The following is a 21,327-nucleotide window of genomic DNA, read 5'->3' as shown; positions in this document are numbered from 1 at the left end:
CACAAGTTGTTGTTTCGGATTCCTGACACTGTCCCTGTGGTCAGACATTTCTTGTCATGTAAAGAACCATTCTCCTCTTTTGGATCAAAAAGCAATTCATGGTCTTGTCTACAACTTGGAGCATTTTAGGTTTTAGTCTTTGTCTTTTTCAGCCTCTGGACACAGACACTTCCTTGCCCATTTTATTGCCACCCCCTTTTCAGCAACACACATAATCATGCCGTGTCTCAAGACCTTTTTAGCTGCAAAAAAGGCAAAGAGCTGCCAAAAGCTTCATATTTTTCCATATGGTACAATAATAATAACAATTTCATTTACATTATCATGCAAAAGTGTAGGAATGTATTTCTATACAGAATCATAATTGTAAGAGGGATCCCAAATTTTCAAAAAATTACTATAGTCTTTCTCTCAGTTTGGGATTTAGATACATTGAATTCTCATCTTTCTAAATCAAACAATTCCTGCCCAAAACTGTAATTTCAGATTACAGAAAATGGAGGGTTCTTAGTCTTCCCAGGCACCAGCAGAGGTGCAGTGGCTCACACCTCTTCCCCTTCCCCAGTGGAATCTCATGGATGAGTCAACTCCACCTTCATCTCAGCTCTCCCATTCTTCAAACTGGGACAATTACTCCTCTCACAAAAGCATGAATTAAATCCAGATCTAATCATGGCTTTGAGCTGGCATATGCTTAAAAAGATACAAAAATGCTAACAGCAACTCTAATAAACCATGGAGAAAGAGAAAGGCATCAATCAATTTTCACAGGGCAAGTACAGTTCTGCTGCAAGAACACTCCACACTGAAATTGCACTGAAAGCCCTTCTCTCCATGCATGTCCCACCCAAGGAAAGCTGGGTGGGACTAACCTGAGTCACATTTAAAACAAAAAGCAAGAACTGACAGCTTCCATGCCGTGCCTGCAAAACATTTGCTGCTACTTTGGAAGGCTGTAATTATCTCTGATACCAGAGCAGCTTTATAGTGTGCAAAAACCTTGCTGGCGTTTCCTCCACAAAATAACCAACTTTGACACAACACATCACCATGGGGATAGAGCAAAAATACAGATATAAGCTGAAGAGCAAGGGAGGAAATGTGAATGGAATTGCATTATTGTGCTAACACAGTCTGACCCAATTTTAAGAGGTCATCCAACAACGTTTGTTTGCAGAACAAAGCAGGGTCAATCAGATTTTGCTCTGTTTGACTCAAAGATTTCTCAATACTTGCAAATTCTCCATATAACCAGACACAAGATTGGAGGATATAGCTTTAATTACGCCTATATAACTATGACAGAGTGGTGTTGACTTAGAAAGAGTTCCAAAAATACACAAGTATACATCTCTGTTGGAACAAGAAATTAAATGCAATAAAACCTATATCTGACTTTTTCTTGCTTTATAAGAAATGTTTTCTTTATCTCTCCAAGTAATCTTCAGAGCTGAAGCACTAATCTTAAATCAGTGCCTTGCACAGATGAGATTATTCTTCCTTGCCAAACAGATCATCCAGAAGAGGAGGGTATTTGATCCCAGTCACAGGAGGGGATCGTGGTAGTTGGTTCCAGATGTCTTCCCTCTGAAATTAGTAACCCAGAGAATATCTTACTATATAATAATAAAAACAAGAATAATTAAAAACTGGTCAACATAAGACTGAATGAGATGCTTCAATACCACAGACAAATCTGTGAAAAATTGGATCTTTATACAGCACATCTTCTTAGAAGATTTCTACATGCACATTCTTATCAATGGTACAGAATATTTTATTAAAAACATTTTCTACCATTAGCCCTCTTGCAGACATTTTTCATTAAATAATGCTACATTTTCTTCTTAAAATGCTTATACTTCAAATTTTTGAAAGTCATCTATGTCTCAACACCAAAAATCATACAAAATAATAAGATGCAGGACTCTGGTGCTGAAATCTTTCTGTCAAATACAGGTTCTGTAGCCTCAAAACACTGCTATTAATTCATGGTAAGTCATGCATAGAATGACTATTGAATTCTAAAGTTGAACAAGATTTAAAACCTTTTCCATCTCTGATTTTTTCCATTTTGTAGTTACCTCTCTTAAAATATTAAATATTAAATGTTTAATTATAGCATAAGCACAGAATTCATCTGTAAAAACAAAGAATACCCCCTGAACAAAGCCTAATGCACGCCTTGATCCACAGGACTGCTGTATAAAACATGTGAAAGGGCTTTGATTTTATCTGTACAAGACAGAAAAATTCTTCACAAAGTGAAAAATAAACAAGCATGGAAAGCAGAGCAAAGCAGCAGCCCTGAGCCTCACTAGACCCCAACAGTCTGAGATGCTACAGAGGAAAGTCCTGGTAAGTCAGGCAGGAGAGAGGAGTCAGGAGCCTGAGGAACACTGGTTTAAACTATGCCATGAGTGAACTTGAATTTAAAGGAATGCTGTGCTTCTAAATGGTCTGAACACAACCAAACACATCCTGTACAGCACATTGGCCAGGCCAGAACAACAAAATGACGTGCTGGCAGAAGGCCTTTGGATTTATCTGCTACAAAGTATTTAAAATTCAGCATAATTGCCTTATGGACCTTCTATTTTAAAATGTTCCGTTCAGCACAAGACCGCAAGATCAGATTAATCTCTGCAGTTTGTTGATACTGCATTTTTATTTACCCTAAGTAGGATGCTGGAGATATACAAAGCTGATCCATCAGTTCTCCTCTTGGTGCACACCCACCAGAGATGTGGTGTGTTATGCACAGGTTTCTGTGGAGTTACACAAAATGCAGAGCTATTTTCTGCATATGTGTCAGTGGAGCTTAAAGTATTTTCTGACTACCTAAGCAAGTGAACAGATAATTTGACATGGGACAATGATAGTTGTGGGGGAAGCAGTATTCCCATTGTCCGTGGATAAGTACACCTGCTTCCCCTTCTCTTTTTTTTTTTGTTCCTTCTATGAAATGTCCCAGAGATGTGACACCTATTAGGCACCTCCTCATCCCTGTTTGACGTCTCTGCTTCATCCTAAGCCTCCCTATTAAACCTATTAAAAAATAATTACTTGAAGAAAACGGGCAAAAATCCACAAACATGAAAAAATGTTGTAGTGTGTGTTGGCTAAAAAACTTTTGTTAAAGTTGGAGAAATTATATTGATGCACTGGATTTACCTTGGGTGGCTCCTTTACCTCCTCGAAAGCACGGACTTGATTCTCTCTCCAGTTCAGCCCACGCAGAAACTGTGTATAGTCTACTTGCTTTTGGTTATCTTCATACCTAGGCAGAATATCCATAAAATAATCCAAGATTAAAGGGAATTTTTAACAAAGTTGTATCATGTTATCTACAGTATACTAATCATTACCTTTGGGATAATAATTGTTATACTACTTTATTCCCAAACACTGGCAGGAGTGAAAATACAGTACAAAATGTCATGAACTTCTATATTATACATTCCTTTCCATATTCTTACACCTTCATATTGTCTCTTATAGTAGAATTCAACTTCTTTAAGGTTTATTTAATTTAAACTATTTTCACTTTGGCTTTGAAGCATTGCCCAACCTTTTCCAACACAGATCTCACAGCTTTTGAGAAACATAGAGTTGGGATGATCAGTGTATGATTCCTTTGTGTAGAAAAGAAACAGAATGATACAAGAGACCTGGGCTGTAACACAACTGACCTGCTTTATTACCTGACTTCTATGATCATTTCCTGAAAATAAGTAATTCTTCAAAAATGCTGTTTGCACACACCTTGGGATCAATTTGCAATTGACAAACACACAGCTCTCAAATGTACCAAATAATAGCCAGATTTTAAAATCATTAGGTAACAGGTCGATGGCACTATTCTTAATTCTATAGATAAATAAATAAATAAATTTGTGTCAGTTGTGGCTGCCCCCTAAATGTATGAAGATATATATGCTGCCAGCTAAGGTCTAGAGGTACATGTGGAAAATGCTGTTTCCCTCCCTCAGATTTCTAAAATCCTTACCCTGCACTAATAAGCCCCAAGGGAACAGATTTATAAGCCACTTCATCCTGCTGCCATTGATTTGGATGAAGCAGCTTCAGAAATAAAAGTCCTCAATTCAGCAAGACTCTGAGGTGATTCAGGCCCTGGGGAACCACTGTTCTTTCAGTGTCACCAGCCAAATGTTGAAAGATACCTTCAAGCTCTGCGATAATTACAGCTCTGACAGCTTCTGAAGGACACCTGTCTCACCCAACACCATCCTCCTGCAAAACAGAGCCAGTTTGGGCACAAAACCACACCCTGGATGTGTCTGTGCTTCCCTGGGATCCATGGAGAGACACAGACACCCAGCAAGACTCGATAGCTCTTATCTGGTGGGAGACACCAGGTTAAACTATTCTGCCCTGCCACCTGGTGAGACAAACACTAATACACAGGAAATAAGTATTTCAGGAAATCATTCTCCCTTGTCCTTAATAAGATAGCAATGCACAAAACATGGGCCTCAAAACCCTTCAGTCACTGCAGAGGGTTCTGATAAAAATTAAGCACGAAGGCACTTTAAGGAGAATTTACAGCACAAACTTGGAAAACAATACTGGAGGAGAAATAGATCTAGGGGCAAAACTAAACAGCAATAAACTGCAACTCATCCTTTCCTTCTCCTCCCCCAACACCTTTCATTTAATAGTCAGCAGGAAAGATAATAATAAAATATACTGGGAGCCATAAACAGAGATAGCAGTGATAAACTGGAATGTTAAGTACTGTGAGTTATGCTGAAGATGAAAGCAAAGTCAGAAAAAAATGCTACTGCAACTAGAATTAAATGGAGCCTGAACCACTGCCATGAGAAACCCTCCTTGGACAGCTTGCTTTTTTATCATAGTTCACACGCAAGTTAACATTTCCATAAGGCCTTACTTTTGGGGAATATATCCAATATACATGAGAATTATAATTCCCACTTCCATGGGGTTCGTAGTTTCAGGGGGATTATTTACAGGTGGCAATAGGGAAAAAAAGTTTTGCATTAGTAAAATAAGACAATTAAAAATTTTATACCTCTTGGAAAAAACACTGGCACACAGGCTGGAATTTCAGAACTATCAGGACAAATTATTTTTCCTTTTCCTATTACATAGCTACCTTTTGCTCATTATGAAAAGTCAAAAGATTAATTCTACCATCAAGATGCTGGTCTGTATAAGCAGGATATTTAAATAAAGAACAAGTGAAAGTGTGTAACTACTTAAACTTTCTGTTGAGGCACCAAAGTTGATGAAAGCATTGTTTCTGCTTTTGACAAACATTTACAAGGAGAAAAGTCCTTTGATGTGACAGCATTAGTGAGCTGAGATGACAACATGGGATTGAAATTAAGTACAACCAAAAATCTTAACATGGGCAGATGAAATGGGATTCCCAAATCCTATAATTAAATAGCTACAGAAAGCATCTTAAAATACTATTCTAGAATAATCCAAAAAGAAATAAAAATCTACCCTTTAGATCCTTTTACTGCTGGGACTTAGTGTATCAATCTACTAAAAGCACACACTAGAGATTTGGCACAGAGCACCCAGATGGACTGGGGAGATGTTATCAATTTGTGCATTATTAGGACAGAGATGTCATACATTTTGGTGGCTGGAGTTAATAATACTGAGACAGACAGTGCTCTTCAGGAAAGGAAATTAGATTTGTCTTATCAAGAAGATGCAACAAAGATACCTTTAAACTGCCCTTCTCTTCAGTTTTTCCCCATTACTTCACCAATGCATGTGATTTTAAACTATGAAAATTACTCCTCCATCTCTATCATAGTTTGCCGAGCTTTTAATTTTCTTTATCATTACAGAAATAATTGCACACTTCTGCTGCTAAAAATACGTTCATAATTAAATACTCCAGATATGTGAAAAATCTGGTTAAATCCCATTATGATCATTCCTGAGGATGCTTTGGTGAGTGAAGATTACTTACCAACACTTTTTTCTTTCCCATCAAGAAATCGTTACCCCAAAGACTTATGTGAAAGTTTAATGTACATGCAGAGTCTTTTTAATTCCTTCATTTCAAACAACATTTATTCAGAAGTTAATCTGATAATAATAGAGCAGAAGCATCTGCTGCTTTAACCTTAGAGAAAATACTGGGATTCTTCAGATTGTTTAATAGTCTCTGTGCAACACAGTTCTACAGGTACTAAATTGTCACAGGTGTACACCTAAATTGTCATGATCTGCTCATATGAAAAGATTTAAACCAGCAAGCACAAGTCAAAATTAAATAATAATGGCCACCATCTTATTTTTATTAATTTATATTTATAATACATTTATTCACAGCCATCAGGCACTGCTACCTGAGGGACTAGGGATTCACTTTTCAAAACAACAAGCACCCTTCAAACAGACTCACCCCAGCAGTGCAGAGAGGTGAAAAACTACACAGCTGCTTTTAACAGAAATTTTAAAGCATAATTAAAAAAATAGAGAGCTGCAATTAACAACTAAACTAATACAGAATAATCAACATGTAATGCTTGTAAACTTGTCGTCCATTCTTTCTTCTCTCCATTTTTTATTTCCTTATCTGCCAGCTGTTTATAAATCCTCTGGGGAAGGACTGCTTCTTTTTAAGTCCTTGTTAGCATCAATTTAGCACTGCAGTAAATAAAAATAACAGAAAACAAACCCCTAAACTCATTACTTAAGCACTTTGGCAAAATTCATTTATTAAACAAACTGTAGTTGTTCATTATGCCTGCATAAATTTAAAGACATGTTTATAATGACTACTGTAGTTTTCTGGCAGAAACAACTGTGTACCATCTGTATTGCTTAATACAATGTGATTAAATTCTGTATTGTTCTTTGATTAAAAAAGTAAGTGAGAAAATGCTGATGGAAAAAGGAAATAATTTTTAACATGCCAGCTCAGGTAAATTGGAAAAACATTCACATTGTTGGGTACCTAAATCCCACTATTTCACTCACAATTGAAAATATAAATTTACACTGGGCAGACAATATGAAAAGGTCTCATGAAACAACAATTTTTGTGCTAATTATCCCTGCACTCCCTGGCAACTGAATGGTACAGTAAAAAAGTCTTGGGTCATTTGGAGGTGACCACAAAATTAGACAATAATTTCTAGTCCCATCCCATGCTTTTAATAAGTGACAGAGCATTACAGTATGATTTATGAATGTAAGTAATAAATACTTAAGGAATACTACCTTTCAAAATAGAAAAATAAAGTTATTAAGTCCTGGAGAAAGTCTTTGCCACCTAATCTCAGATAGCAAAGCTGAATAAACACAGAGCTTCAGCCTTCAACTATTATCTGATCACACTGTCCAGCATCATTTTATAGCTGAATAGGGTCCAGCTAGTGCATTAGCTATAGATCCCTGATTTTGTGGGAATCAGTCCAACAACTTTTATTGTACCACTTTCTTCCTTCATAAATACAGATACACAGAGTAGAACCACCACCACCACCAGAAATATCAGTGGACAAAAAACTACACACTTCCTCATTAAAAAAAAAAATAGGGAAAGAATACTGTTGACAAAGTTGGCCCACACTGAATTGTAAATTCCCCAGGAATGAGACTGTTCTTCATTAACAATAAACCTGCCTGTTTCATGATTCTTCAGTGTTGATGCAATCTACAGGAAGCAGAAGGAAGAGGAAAGTCCAAATCTCATGGAGATGATTCACGTCTCTGATTTACAGACTACTGGAAATAAAGTCCTATTAAATAGACTTCAAAAAAAAAAAATCATTCCCTGATGCTGCACCCTCATAAAACAAAAACCTACCAGGCAGTGCCAAGTGCACACATTATTAAGAATGTGACAATCTTCCTCATTACCTGCAGTGCTGTGACACCACCTGAGCTGCCACCTTTGAAGCAGCTGATGCTGTAACTTAGAAGTGCCTTACAAAAGGCTCTCTGTCAAATGAAGCACTTCCCACACCAATTTCTGAGGGACAGCTTCACACCATTCTCATTTACCTTTCTCATACAGAAATCTGCAACACAGCCTAGCCTCAGTCCCTTTAGAAATTAAGGAGAATGGATGGTAATTTAGAAATGCAGCTCTCATACAGGGTGAGGAGGTAACTCTCTCCTCCACCACCCACAGAAAGAACCTACAGCAGCTGAAACCTCATCCAGCTGTTGTAGGTACCTTAATAAAATTGGGTGAAATCCAGCCCTTGATCTCCTTCTTGTGTTCCAAGCTTATCTCTGATTCTTATTATAGTGTACTGGGCTTTTTCTTTTTAACTGCCTACACTTAGACTCCTTAGGAGAGAAGAGGTTCAGGGCACAAAAGCTTTCCCTGGTATAAATTCACAAACAATAAACATGTCTCTAGAGCCCAGGATGTGTCAGGCTTATCTGCTTCTTATCAGAACTAGTTAGTACATAAAGGCAAATTCCAGTGCCTTGTTGTGCATCTATTCAAGTTCAGCCCTTAAGAAGTGGAATCTGTAAGAACCTCTTGTCTAATATGGGATGTCAATTGTCCTCCAACAATTGTGTTGGGCAGCTTGGTGGGAGTTCTAAAATATCAGTTGTAGATTACTGTTAAAATTCAGTCATGTTTCTGATGACTGAAGTTTATAACTCAGTGTCAGAAGTGATGAACAGTAGTATGAAGAAGCTTTATTAAAATGGATTCCACCTTTCTGCCTGACAAAGGTCTTTTCATTATTTACTAAACCCAGATACCTAATTTGCAACTCCTCCTGAAATCAAGAAGTACATCTACCTGAAAGCATCTAAACATGACAGAAGACAAGACCTGTTCCTGTTTTTAACACAGAATGAAAGCACAGACAAAACGTTTAAGGATTTCCCTTAAGGGAAAGAAGAAACATGTAAGTATGCATTTAAACCTATTACCAGAAAGTCTGGTCAGGAAAACCAAACTCAACAAGATATGAGTGTTCAAAGCACCACAGCTTACTCTGAAATCTAGTCTTTAATACAAGTGCACTGAATAGTTGTTCTTTCCACTTTGATTCCCATTAATACAGCTAGCAAAGCAATTTGTCTCAAAAAAGCTAAATGTACTACAGAAAAGAACCGAAGCCATGCCGACGCACCTTTTCCTTTTTAAAAATTACAATAAAATATGTTTCAGGTGAGATTAATAGGAGGAGCAAACCAATTTATTTACTACTGATGCTGTCTACTTGATAAGGACATTTCATTGTATTTATCTTGGTGTGTTCCTTGAAACTCACACAATGTTCTTTCATAAGATTATTGTTTTTACCTTGCATCTATACCCAGGAACAACTAAAGCAAAAAAAGTGAATCTTATTGAAAATGATAAGTATCAGTAACTGATTCTGGAAACAATAATTCAACAGAATTCTGCCAAACCCCAGATGATTTACTTTGTCAGGCAAAAAGAAGTCGTTAAGATGGATGCATCTCAGTTGATTATAAATATTTTATAAATAGGAAAATCTGCATGTGTGTAGGGACAAAATCTGCATGGTGAAATTTTTCATATTAGATAAATGACAAATTCTAAAGATTTGTGTCTGCAGTAGATATTTAGCATTGAGTTGCACCTGTGCATGCAGGTCATACTATCTGCCCTTAAGTTACCTGGTCAGAACAGTTTCTAGAAGATGATCAGGAAGTGGCATCTTAAAGGACTTGCAAATAGTCCTGCAGGTTTCATAAGGCAATAATCCACACCTGCACATCAGAAAGAGAGAAGTAGAAATATACATTAGGTATTTTCCAGGTTTACTTCAAGTGAATGTTTCTGTGAACAGGAAAACATGTGAAGAATATTAGAATAGAGGTAAAGAAAACAAAGTTTTATGAAATTTTGCTATTACAAAGCTGAGAAACTTGAAGGTCACATCATAGCCTTTCTCATAGTGAGATCCTCAGTGATTCTCTGTGATACTTTATCTGTGACATCAAAGAACAAAAAGGGCAAATGAGTCACATAAAGAATCCAAATACTTTCCTTTTTTTCCCCTTAAATCACTATTTCTCCTCTTTGATTTAAAATCCTATGTTTTGCCCATGAACAGATATCTGATGTCACAGAATGTTCAGCACAGCATCTACAATAAAAAGTCCACACAAAATGAAAACCAGACAAAAAGGCTGTCCTTTTCTACTGTCAAGTGCTGAGACAGGCTTAACATTACAAATAATATTCTTTGGCCAAAATATGCCATTTGCTCAGCAACAAACAGAAAGTAGGTGAGTTTACAAGAAGAGTTTCTGAAATAATAGCTTGGGACAAAGAGAGGAAACTTACTTTTCTCGGTCATTGTATGTAAATACTGAAGCCAGGTGTTCAAAATACTCAAAGGCGTTTTTCTTTAGTTTTTCTTGAGCCACTGAAAGGATGAGGAGCAGGTCTGTTTGTCTCTCATCTCTCATGCCATAGTGACGGCCAAGAGTCATAATTTCATGTTCTGAAAATGCTCCACCGGCGACACTGACTATCCACTCTCTGCTCACAAAAACAACCTACATTAGTGTTAAGTAAATAAGTTAAAACCAGTTAATAATCACTAAATTTGGGGGAGGAAGAATGTCCAGATTTCCTCAGCTGGTGGCTACACATAAAAAATACATCCTAACCAGGACTGAAGTGTTTTACCAGAGATGCCATACAGAAAATTCTACCAAATCACAAGCCCCTCTGGCAAGAATGTAAGACAGGAGGCAGCAGCAAGAGCAGCTTACACTTGAAAACTGTAAGTGGAGGATCAGATCCCGTGCAGGGATGAGCCTGGGATGTGCTCTCCCAAGCCTGTGTGTGCTGCTCAGACAAATCAGCCCAGCTCAAGGAAGAAGAAATGTTCCTGAGATCCATTTGATGGGACAGTGTCAGCTCCCTCAGCTGTTACAAGGCCTTTTGGAAATCTGGATTAGTCTAACTCCATTGCCTCTGTGATCCCAAACATCTGCCTCTGGTGCAATCACATCCAACCGGACTTTTTCCAGCAAGCATCAACATAGGCCTATGTGGCTCAGTCAAAATTAGATTAATTATATATAATACTTCTGGATAAACTGCACTAAGAAAAAACTTCACCATAATTGCTGTGCAATTAGTGCTGTACCTTGTGATACCCAGGAGGATAGTGAATCACTGTGACTAAACACCAATGCTTGAAAACAAATGGAAGAAATTAGTAGTGATGCACAAAGTTCTGACACAAGACTCAAACGGCTGCCTGGAGGATACTTAAATTGTTAAATTAATCTGATGAAAGGTCTCTTTAACATCCACATGGGAACTGAAAGCACAGAAACTTCAGAGCCTTCCAAATTAGCAAAATTTTTAAAAGAAACTGAATTTTTTTCTTTCATACTCTCAGAGGCTCGTGTGGTCCTGTTCAAGTGAAGGCTTTACTTTACGTAATATGATTGCACTTACACAGCTATTAAAAAAGGTTAAATACTGTAGAGTGTCTACTTTGATTCAACTGCTTCTTTTTTCATATTAAATAAATCAGAATTATTCTTTATTTGCAGCTGCAGGAAATAAATACAAGGAAGTGACAAGTTGTTGACAGCAGCAAACCTTATTTAAGAGTACATGAACAGAATGACCAAGACCTGGTCCATCTATTATTATTATCATTATCTTGTCAGTACCATTCTTCCACTTACTGCATATTATTATTTATATTGCAGCAGTATTCAGAGATGCAGTCAAAGCTGGAGTCTCTTTCCTGCTGCCTACAGTAACACACAAAGAGGACAAAGCTGCCTGATAAGCCTGGCACTCCAGTGCTGGCGGAACTGGGGGCTGCAGATAACATCAGCCAGCAGAACATTTCCACAGATTGGATTTCCATACATGGCACAGATTTTTCCAATGTCAGGATTTTAAAAGTCTTTTATTTTCTCAATCCAGTCAGTGACAATCAAATCACCAAAACCCACAGATAAAATGATTTCACTGGGGAATTAAGGAATATTTTTGTGATGGTGAGGGACTAATGAGTGAGATGCAAGACTCACAAACGGAACGACATCTAAATTCTCCCTGAAAAAAAAAAAAATAAGCTGCAATAATTGTTCCCACAGCTTAGCTATCTCTTGTTTTACTTTTTTTTTTAATTGTTTTTTTGTTCTAGAAGAATAAGACAGATTGCAATCTGAATTTATTACAGAAAGAAGAAGTCATAATTAACTGCTCAAGAGAGCTGCTTCTCAAGCTGAATTGAAGATAGGCATCTTTGTTAGACCCACATGGTTCTTTGTCTCTAACAGCAAACAGTCTTGCCAGTAACTTATGATAAAAAACACACTGGATAGAGCTTAGATGCACAAGCATCTAAGTTTTAGTCAGTTTTTAATTCTCTTTTTTAAAAAGCTTTCAATAGTTTTAATGATAGCTTCAGTGTACATCACATATTTATTTCCTGGATGAAGTACTGAAGATTTGGGTTCTGAAAGCAGTTGAAGTAAATAGTATAACTACAATTCTCTTCACTACATAATACTTATAGATGTATTTTACATGCAGATCATATAAAATTGCATAGGTAGAAAGGAAGAAGTCTGAACAGCCAAATTCAGAGCACAGTAAAGCTTCAGCTGTATTTAAGATAAGAAAAGAGGATTATCATTGGAACTGTCACACAGATAATTGCCTGTACTAAAAATAATCATTTGTTGTTAGTTATAATCATAAAATGTCATGGCAGATTAAAAATAAACACTGATGTACAATAAGAAACTGAAAGAAAAGAATTCTATTTGCATAAAAACACCTTGGCATTTTCATAGATGTAAAGAAGTGCTCTCATTTTTGTCATTAAAAATGCTTCTCTCATTCTAAAATAAGATACACGGATAATAATAAGAAGAGAGTCTTTAGATTACTGGATGTAATACAAATCAAGAGAAACAAAGCCTACTATCACTCTAGAGCACAAATATTCAATGTTCCTTAGAAGCCAATTTTTTTCTCCGGCAGTGTGAACATTCCTTCCCCCGGCAGGAGGGATGGGGACCATGAGTGGGTGTTGAGACAGGCCCAGGTGAGCACTGAGGCCAAGAAAACCTTGATTTTCCCCAACTTTCCTGCTCATGGAGAGGGTTCCTGCATTTTTTGTTGCTGAAACCAAGTCCCTCAATACCACTTGATCAGACATATCTCCCTCCATGTCACTGAATAGCACTGTCCTAAATTAAACAGTTGAGCTGTTCACAGCTGCACAGATTATGTCCATGATTAAATTTACACCCAACTGAGTCTCTTTTGGATAAAATAAAAACCTTTCCCTGCCATATAAAAGCACTACCATCCATTCTAAAAGGTTGCTTCCCTAATTTTGTCATGCAAATGTTCCATATCTTTGAGCTGCTCTAAGTGGATGCACAAAGTTTTGCAGACAATTATTTCATAATTTGAACTAAAACTGTATTTTTTTTAATTTTAAATAGTTACCTTGTACATAACTTAAAACTCTCTTCCAAGTGCCAGAAACTTGCTCTCATTAAACATTAACTTTCCATTTTCTCCCTTCCTACTCAAGTAATAACATCGTCCCTCTTAATGCAATTAGCAATTCAAAATCTTGCTTCTGCTGGGTAAAATATCTGAGTTCAGAAATGTTTTGACCAAAAGCTGCCAAAAACTCTCTTAGTTTAAATCCTACATTTTAATCGCTTATTTTTAATTTCTGAGTACCAGATCATTTTAATTCCTCACTACTTTCATTTTGAATAGCTGGAAGAAACATCTGCTGATCTATTTCTCTTCTGAGATATTTCAGAAGCAATTTCTGCCTTCTGCCTTAACATTCCTATGGAGATGGCATGGCAATATACATTTACTTAAATGCCTTAGTTATTATGACAGTTCCTAAAAACACAGTGTATTACTTCTGTGAAAACCAAATGCTTCTAAGTTTTCTCCTCTGTTTCACACCATTAACTTTACCAGTACTGTGCCCAACACAGTTCTCATGCTCAAGTATTCTGGCTGTGGGATTAATTGAAATCAGCTTGTATTTGAGTATGAGCTCTTCTTTCAAGTATCTATGCATCTGCCCATTGCCATATCATGATAATTGCCAGAATCCAGATTTCTGCTCCCTTTACCTATGCTTAAATTATTATCCAAGTATTAATTACTGTTCTCACTACTGCTTTCCAATTTTTTTTAAACATGCTTACCACTGCCTTAATAATTTCAATATCATAGTTCTGTAAAGACTTTCTTCTTTACCGAATGATTCAAAACCCAAACACCATTTCCAGAAGGCAACGTGAACATTCCTACTTGAATTTCAAAACTACTGTTTGACTCTCAGGATGACTTTTCTTTATCTTTCAGCATATATATATATATATACTGCTGACTTGTGTCCTTTTTAACAACACTCTGGGTCAGCTCCATAAAAAGTAGACAGATGTCACCTGTGCTTTTCATCTTACCTGAAACTATCACTTTTATTTTTTTTCTGGAGCACAGATTCACTTTCTTTTTCACACACATTCTCCAAGTAAATGCTAAACAAATCTATGCCACTTGCCAGCCAATGTGCAGAAAGCATCAAAAGCCAGTCATGCTGTATGCATTTTGGAGGAATGTGTCTTTATTAAATATTAAATATTAAAATTCCAAATCTACTGTCTTACCTGAAGGTGTCATACCCAATCACATGGGTATTCTCAGGGTCAATCATAGTAAATGTCTTTCTGATTTCTTTGGCACGAGATTCAGTCAAGTTCTTCAGTTTGTTGAGGACCACACCAAAATCAGCCATAGGGAACTTAAGAGAGGAAAGTAAGATATAGATTATAAAGACCTGAAGGATGGGAGACCATCCAGAGAGACCTGCCCAGGCTGGAGAAACTGCAATCCCATGAGGTTTAATAAGACCAAGTACATGGTGCTGCACTTAGGTCTCAATCCCTGGTATCAGTCCAGGCTGGGGGATAAACAGATGGAGAGAAGCCCTGGGAGAAGGACTTGGGGGGCTGATGGATGAGGGCTGGATGTGCCCCAGCTGTGTGCACTGCTGGAGTGAGTCCAGAGGAGACACCAAGGTGATCAGGGGAATGGAGCACCTCTGCTGTGAGGAAAGGCTGAGAGAATTGGGATTGTTCAGCCTGGAGAAGAGAAGGCTTTGGGGACACCTAAATGTGGTCTTTCAGTATCTGAAGAGAGCTGACAAGAAAGATGGAGAGAGACTGTTTACAAGGGCCTGGAGTGACAGGACAAGGGGGGATGGCTTCAAACTGGAAGAAAGTAGGGTTAGATTAGGTATTGAGAGGAAATTCATCCCTGTGAGGGTGGTGAGGCCTTGGCTCAGAGTGCCCAAAGAAGATGACTGCTCCATCCCTGAAGTGTTCAAGGCCAGGCTGCAATGGGCTCTGAGCAACTTGGTCTAGTGGCAAGTGCCCCTGACCATGCAGGGGGGATGGAATGAGATGATCTTAAAGGTCCCTTCCACCCCCAAACCATTCCAATCCAAGCCCTCTTATGAAAAAAACTCTGCAACCCACCATGCATGTCAACAAGGTGTAGGGCAATACTGAACACTAGTTTATTATTAGTTTTTCCTTTCCTCATTTCAGTTGCATTAATCATCACTTTGTTAAGTTTGGAAGGGAGGTTGCTACTGAAAAAAAAAGTTGCTTCCCATCAAGAATATAAACAATTAAACAAAAATCATCAGATCACGAATTCTCAGAGAGTTTAGTCCAGCTACATTGAAGAATATCCACTTTTGCTTGAAATTGCATTTTTAGAGCAGAAGTAGAAACATTTAAAGTACAGATTTAATAACTTGGTCCTTATTTTATGTTGGTACACCTCACTGAATTCTCAAGTCATAAATTTCACCAAGTTAAAACTAATTTTTCACCATTGGCTCCAATGAAATATTCCAGCAAATAGTCTCATTCATATTGGACTACATTGTCTTACACACTCAGAATAAGCAGATTGGATTTTTTTTTTGTTCCTGTTGTGTCTAAAAATGCATAAATATTTATTTCTTCCTAACTAGACCATTAAAATAAATTTGAATTCAGATTAAACAGAACGGAAGTACTAAGGCTTCCAATGTATATTCAGGTTATTTTGTTAGTGGTCTACCAAAGATTTATCTGCTATACTGATTTTTAATATATAACAGAGAAATATTTAGTCATTAAATTGGGGGTGACTTCAAGTATGATTATCTGCTATGTCCTTACATCTGTCATGCTCTACCTAACTTAAAAAACACAATGAACTGCCTGAAAATACTTTTCTCCCATTTCTTCCAGGAGCAATTATTTGAAATTTGGTATGACTGGTATTAAGGACCAGGACATAAAAATTGGACTTCACTTGCAACTATGCTGAAGTGTGTCTACAGCTTTGTATCAGTTAAAGTGTTCTAGAAAGGGGTATTTAAAGTCCCTATGGCACTGCCAGGGCAGTACAAATTGATCCAAGTTTAATCAGTGCTTGCAGGTTTTTCTCAGAATTAGACAAGACAACTTCTGCCTATGCCAAAACCCCAGGTGCAGCCCTGGCAGGCAATGCCCTGCAAGGCAGTGGTTTGGAGCAGCTGGACCAGCAATCAAGGAGTTTTAGAGACTGCAACTTTTCCAGGCCCCTCTCCAAGATGTTTCTGTTTGGGCCATAAGCAGACGGCCTTCTGCTGATCAAGCAAGGAACAGGGAGAAAAGACTGAGCAAAATGACTCAGTATTTCAGGATGCACAGAGTGTTCTGGGTATTTAAAAACCTGTCTTCTCTACATTATCAAAACTGCTATACTTACATCTTTTTTTCTAAACGGCATATTCCAAACACCAACATAGGCATTGAGTATCCGAGCAGCATGGCAATAATTTCACCCTCTTTCCCCTTTCTCATGTAAATGCTGACATGTCTCTAGTCACAGTCTAGTTTTGTTTGATTGCCTTGCATAAGTCAGAGGTTATTATGCCGAATTCAATGGAAGTAAAATCCTTTTTCATGTTTGTACTGCCACAAAGTTAGAACAATTGAGACTGTTTCAGAGATGCTGAATTCCCTTCCAGTGATGTCTTGTTTGAAACAGTCTTCCCCAAACCTGGATAATACCAGTAAGACTGTGTACAACACACATTCTGTTTTGCAAGCAAATCAACACTTTCCAAATAAATATTTTTCCCTCAAATTAAAAAAAAAACCCAAAAAACAAACTAGAAGTGCTGAAAAGTTTTGAGCTAGGTCCTTAAAGTTACTTTCAGTAAAGGTGGCAATCAAAATGACAAGACTCAGTGATTTTTCTGTCCCTTTAACATAAAAACAATGTAATTAGTATAATTTTGAAACAGAAAATTAAAACTTTCCAAATGTCTTAGATGGTATCAAACAAATTTTTAATATCCACCTGCAATATGATGACCAATCAAAATTTCATCTAAATCACCGTATGCCTATAGAACTGTGGTCAAAATGTCAATTTTCATTTAAAAACTATTCCATACAGATTTTGTTCAACAGTTTTCAGAAAACATATTGATATATTCTGCTGAAAGGAAACCTCTGTCTATTCAGAAGGAAAATTATTAATTTTCTAATTTTAGAGAAAACTAACAAATAGACATATTTAAATTATTTCTCCTTTTTCCAAAAAATCTTCCAGCTCTGATCTTCTATAATAATTGCTGAAGTTGTTGTGATTTGGTTATGTGATCCCCTGATGAACAGAGGCAAACTTCTGGAGCTCTAGACAAAGGATGGGAATGAAGCAACTACCACTGGGAGAATCAACCTTTTTCATATCAGCTGCATTAAAATCTTAATTGTGTGAAGAACCTTTCAAAATTCACTTTAATTAAGTATTTTCAATGTTGCCTCTTCCCATTTTGCTTTTTTTTTGATACTATACAATCATTCATTGGAAAACAAGGGTCTCATCCATTTCATCCAGGACAATCAATGCAAACAACATTCCAAAGAACATTTACAATCTAAGGATGAGGTCCACATTTTGGACAATAGCTGTGGGTTTGATTCTACCAGGAGGAGAAACAGTTCAGCAGGAAGGAAACATAATAGATTGTATTTTTAAGCTTTGAGCTTTGTATTTTAAAGCTGAAAGCATTTAGCAGCCTTAGCATTTTACATCCACAAGCATTTTGCAGATCTTCCTCGTTGTTCCAGGGAAGGCAGATGGTGCTACTCCACATTAATTTACCAAAAAATTGCACCATTCTGCTAAAGTATAAATCAGCAGAAGCACCCCAGCTCTCAATTTATTGTTGCTCTGCCCTCTGAAGGCAGAGAGTGAAACTCAGTACAAACTGTTAGCTTGAATTCCTGGTTGTGATATGAATTTCTAATATGACAAGGGAAACATTTGGCAGAAATGTATGCATGAACCCAGAAAATCAAATCAGGACATAAAACAGCCTCATCAGTAAGATTTCATTAGATGTGTCCACACCTTGAGTACTGAGCACTGTTCCTGTCTCCACATCTCACAGATACTCTGCAAGGACAGACTAAAAAGGTGAGACTCTTAACTGGGCAGGACTAGGCTGAGGGAGAAGAATGTCTTATATTTACAAATTTATGAAAGTGGTGCATAAGGTGCATGGGGATCTTCACCAAACCCCAGAACACTAGAACTAGCATTGAAATTAGTGGGAGGCTGGTTTAGAACAGATAAAAGATACTTCTTTTATCAGATATTTGTTTCTCATAGCAGGCAGTGACCTTTTCAAGTTACTGCCACAGAAATTTGTGGAAGCTGACTGTGTCTGTAGGTTCAGCAAGGGTTAGATCAGCTGAGGGACAAGAGGTTCATAAACAGCCTCAAGAAGGAACAGGCAGGGATATCCTTTGTCACAACCCCTAGTGCAGTCTGAGTGGATTCTGAGAAAGGAAAAGGGAATGGACAGTAAAGAGTGGCCAGACTTGCATGCACTCCCAGCTGGCATCTCCTAAATCCATTGCTAGACAGAGAGCACTGGGCTGTGAACTTTGGGTGAGGAACCTGAATATAAATAGTTATGAAAAATATATAGATAAATCACAGTCCTCAGAGATAATAGAAAATAACAAGAGCCTGCTTCACCTCATTTGCATGCTTCTCCATGTAGTTGAACGTGTATTCATCAGCATCCACCAAAATAAAGTTGTGGCCATGGAAACAAACTCTGGCTCCAATAAACAGATCATGAGCCTTGTAGTATTCAGATAGCTCAACCTTAAAGAGTTCCTGCCCAGGCTTCTTAATGCGACCTCTTTCCAGGAACTTCCCACCAGCTATCCCTATGGGAATAGAATTAAAAATAATTAATTACAGCTTTACTTGGAAAAAAAAACCCAAAAAAAAACTTATACACAAAAAACCTCCAAGCCATCAACAAAAAGATACCCCAAACCAGATGATTTGTATTTAAATGCCACATTTTGTGCTCCAGTTTCCTGTCTCAGAACATTACCCTCCCTCTTATTGCTAAAAGGACTGTCTCTGCCAGTGTCCACAGCAACAGTTAAATTGTGCACATTCTGTGACACATCTCATTTGAATGCCTGCCAAACACCTTCCCTGGTTTTCTTTTGTTTAAAATGGGACAGAAATGTGCCTCTTCAAATCGTTCCCATAACCTTGTCTCCAGCCTTGGAACTGGCCCTTGAGAAAGCTAAGATCCAAAAAGTAAAATGCAGGCAATTATCCTTAAACTGCTCAAAGCAGAAAAAGGAAAATAAAAACCACAGCTTAAGAGAATGCTGTCCTACAAAGATTGTGAATTCTGATGTACTGTAATTCCAACTTCTTTTAAAGGGCTTTTGAATTTTTCAAAAACGTAGGAGTGACACGATGCTGTCTTCCACACACTGTTCTGCCAATGCAGTTTGTGATCTGCTCTTTGCTTTGTGAGGTGGGTATGTCACATAGTTCCTTTTTACATTGTAATGATTTTATTTGTGTCACTAGAAACAGCACGAGGTACTCAAGGGTAGGTAAAATGCTAAAAGGAACATTTCACTTTCCTGTTTTAACTTCTAGTGTACCACAGGACTACATTACATGTACCAAGCTTTCTGGAAAACCTTCTGCCACGTTTCACTTCACTGGATTATGTGCCCTACAACAACTCTGGGGTTTGCATCCTGTTGATATTTCAGCTTCCAAGCCAAAAGCTAAAACCTTACTTTAGTAACATTTAATGACACCCTAATATCAGGTAGGGATGCAAGTCCAGTAAAAGGCTGATGAACAGTGTAATCAAATGCCTTTTATAGTCAAAATTACAAATGAATGTGAAACAGAAACTACTTATTAAAACAGAGTTTGGATCAGATGTCTATCTTAACTGCTTTATTATTATCATAAAAGACAAAAAAACCCCACTATGGTAATCATCAGGCCTTTCTTGAATCAAAAAACAATTCAAATCATTAATGTGCCTCTAATGTTAACACATTCCTTTTCACCCAGCTATGAAAACAAATAAGAAATTTTTAGGTTATATAATCCTGGCAACTGTTTTTAGTATTTATATGTCTCTGTAAGAGTGGAAATTCACTCTTGCCTCTCTATTTCTCTGCAATTGTGCACTTCTATAGGAAACTTACTTCTGTCCCATAATGGTTTTTCAAATGTTACATGTTAATATATTACAAGTGGTATAAAGAAAAATGACTGAAAATATCTCATTAAGTTAGAGATTTTACACTGAAACCCGATAAGGAGTTTTGATGGAAATCTACAAAAGCCAGGCTCAAACCACAAAATAAACACCACCACCAAAGACCCTCTTCCATTAAGATCAGATCAGAGTTTGCAGGTGTTTGTACAGCTGTTGGCTGGGTCTTACACTGAGTAAAAAAGGGGTTGTGATCTTCTTCATGGGGAGCCAAAGTTCTCATGCTTTGATCCCCATCTCAAGAAGTGCTTCAAGATGTCCAGCCCTGTGAATTTCATAGTTTCTCAGTGTTACTAATATTAGAGTGAAGTACTTCTCTGAAAGCTTCAGGTTGTTGAACCAAGAAAAGAGCAATTTATTATTTCCATCTCAGGATTGAGATCTGAAGCATTACTTACCAATTTGTACCACTTCATGTAAATAAAAAGGCAAAAAAAGCCCTCTGAACCTGTGCACAAAAGGAATAGCCAGGTTGCTATTTTGCATGCCTTATTCCTTTTCCTTAGCCTCTCTTACCTGACTTCTGCAAAGCCTTCTCATTCTTAACATTGAAAAAAAGATGGATTTTTGAGTGTGCAAACCCTCCTGGGATAGTGTTAGATGACTGATAAGGGCTGAGCAAGCCAAACCTGGTGCAGCATTGTCCTTACTGCCTTGGAGG

The 21,327-nt window shown here is 37.4% G+C and overlaps 1 protein-coding gene across 1 annotated transcript in view; it reads right to left on the bottom strand.

The window, feature by feature from the left end:
* Positions 1–1,263: 1,263 nt before the first annotated feature.
* EFHC2 (EF-hand domain containing 2) overlaps positions 1,264–21,327 on the bottom strand; it is a 56,835-nt gene continuing 36,771 nt past the window's right edge. The window contains exons 10-15 of the mRNA XM_085048527.1: positions 19,088–19,284; positions 14,659–14,792; positions 10,307–10,504; positions 9,634–9,726; positions 3,175–3,280; positions 1,264–1,587 (exon numbers count right to left, since the gene is read on the bottom strand). Coding sequence (XP_084904653.1) covers positions 1,492–1,587; positions 3,175–3,280; positions 9,634–9,726; positions 10,307–10,504; positions 14,659–14,792; positions 19,088–19,284 — 824 coding nt within the window. The 3' untranslated portion in view covers positions 1,264–1,491. The remainder of the gene's footprint in view (positions 1,588–3,174; positions 3,281–9,633; positions 9,727–10,306; positions 10,505–14,658; positions 14,793–19,087; positions 19,285–21,327) is intronic.

This window comes from Lichenostomus cassidix, chromosome 1, assembly GCF_008360975.1.
Source record: "Lichenostomus cassidix isolate B80296 chromosome 1, HeHo_3.0, whole genome shotgun sequence".
In the NCBI taxonomy this organism is placed as follows: Eukaryota; Metazoa; Chordata; class Aves; order Passeriformes; family Meliphagidae; genus Lichenostomus; species Lichenostomus cassidix.
This window is presented reverse-complemented; position numbering and strand designations above follow the sequence as displayed.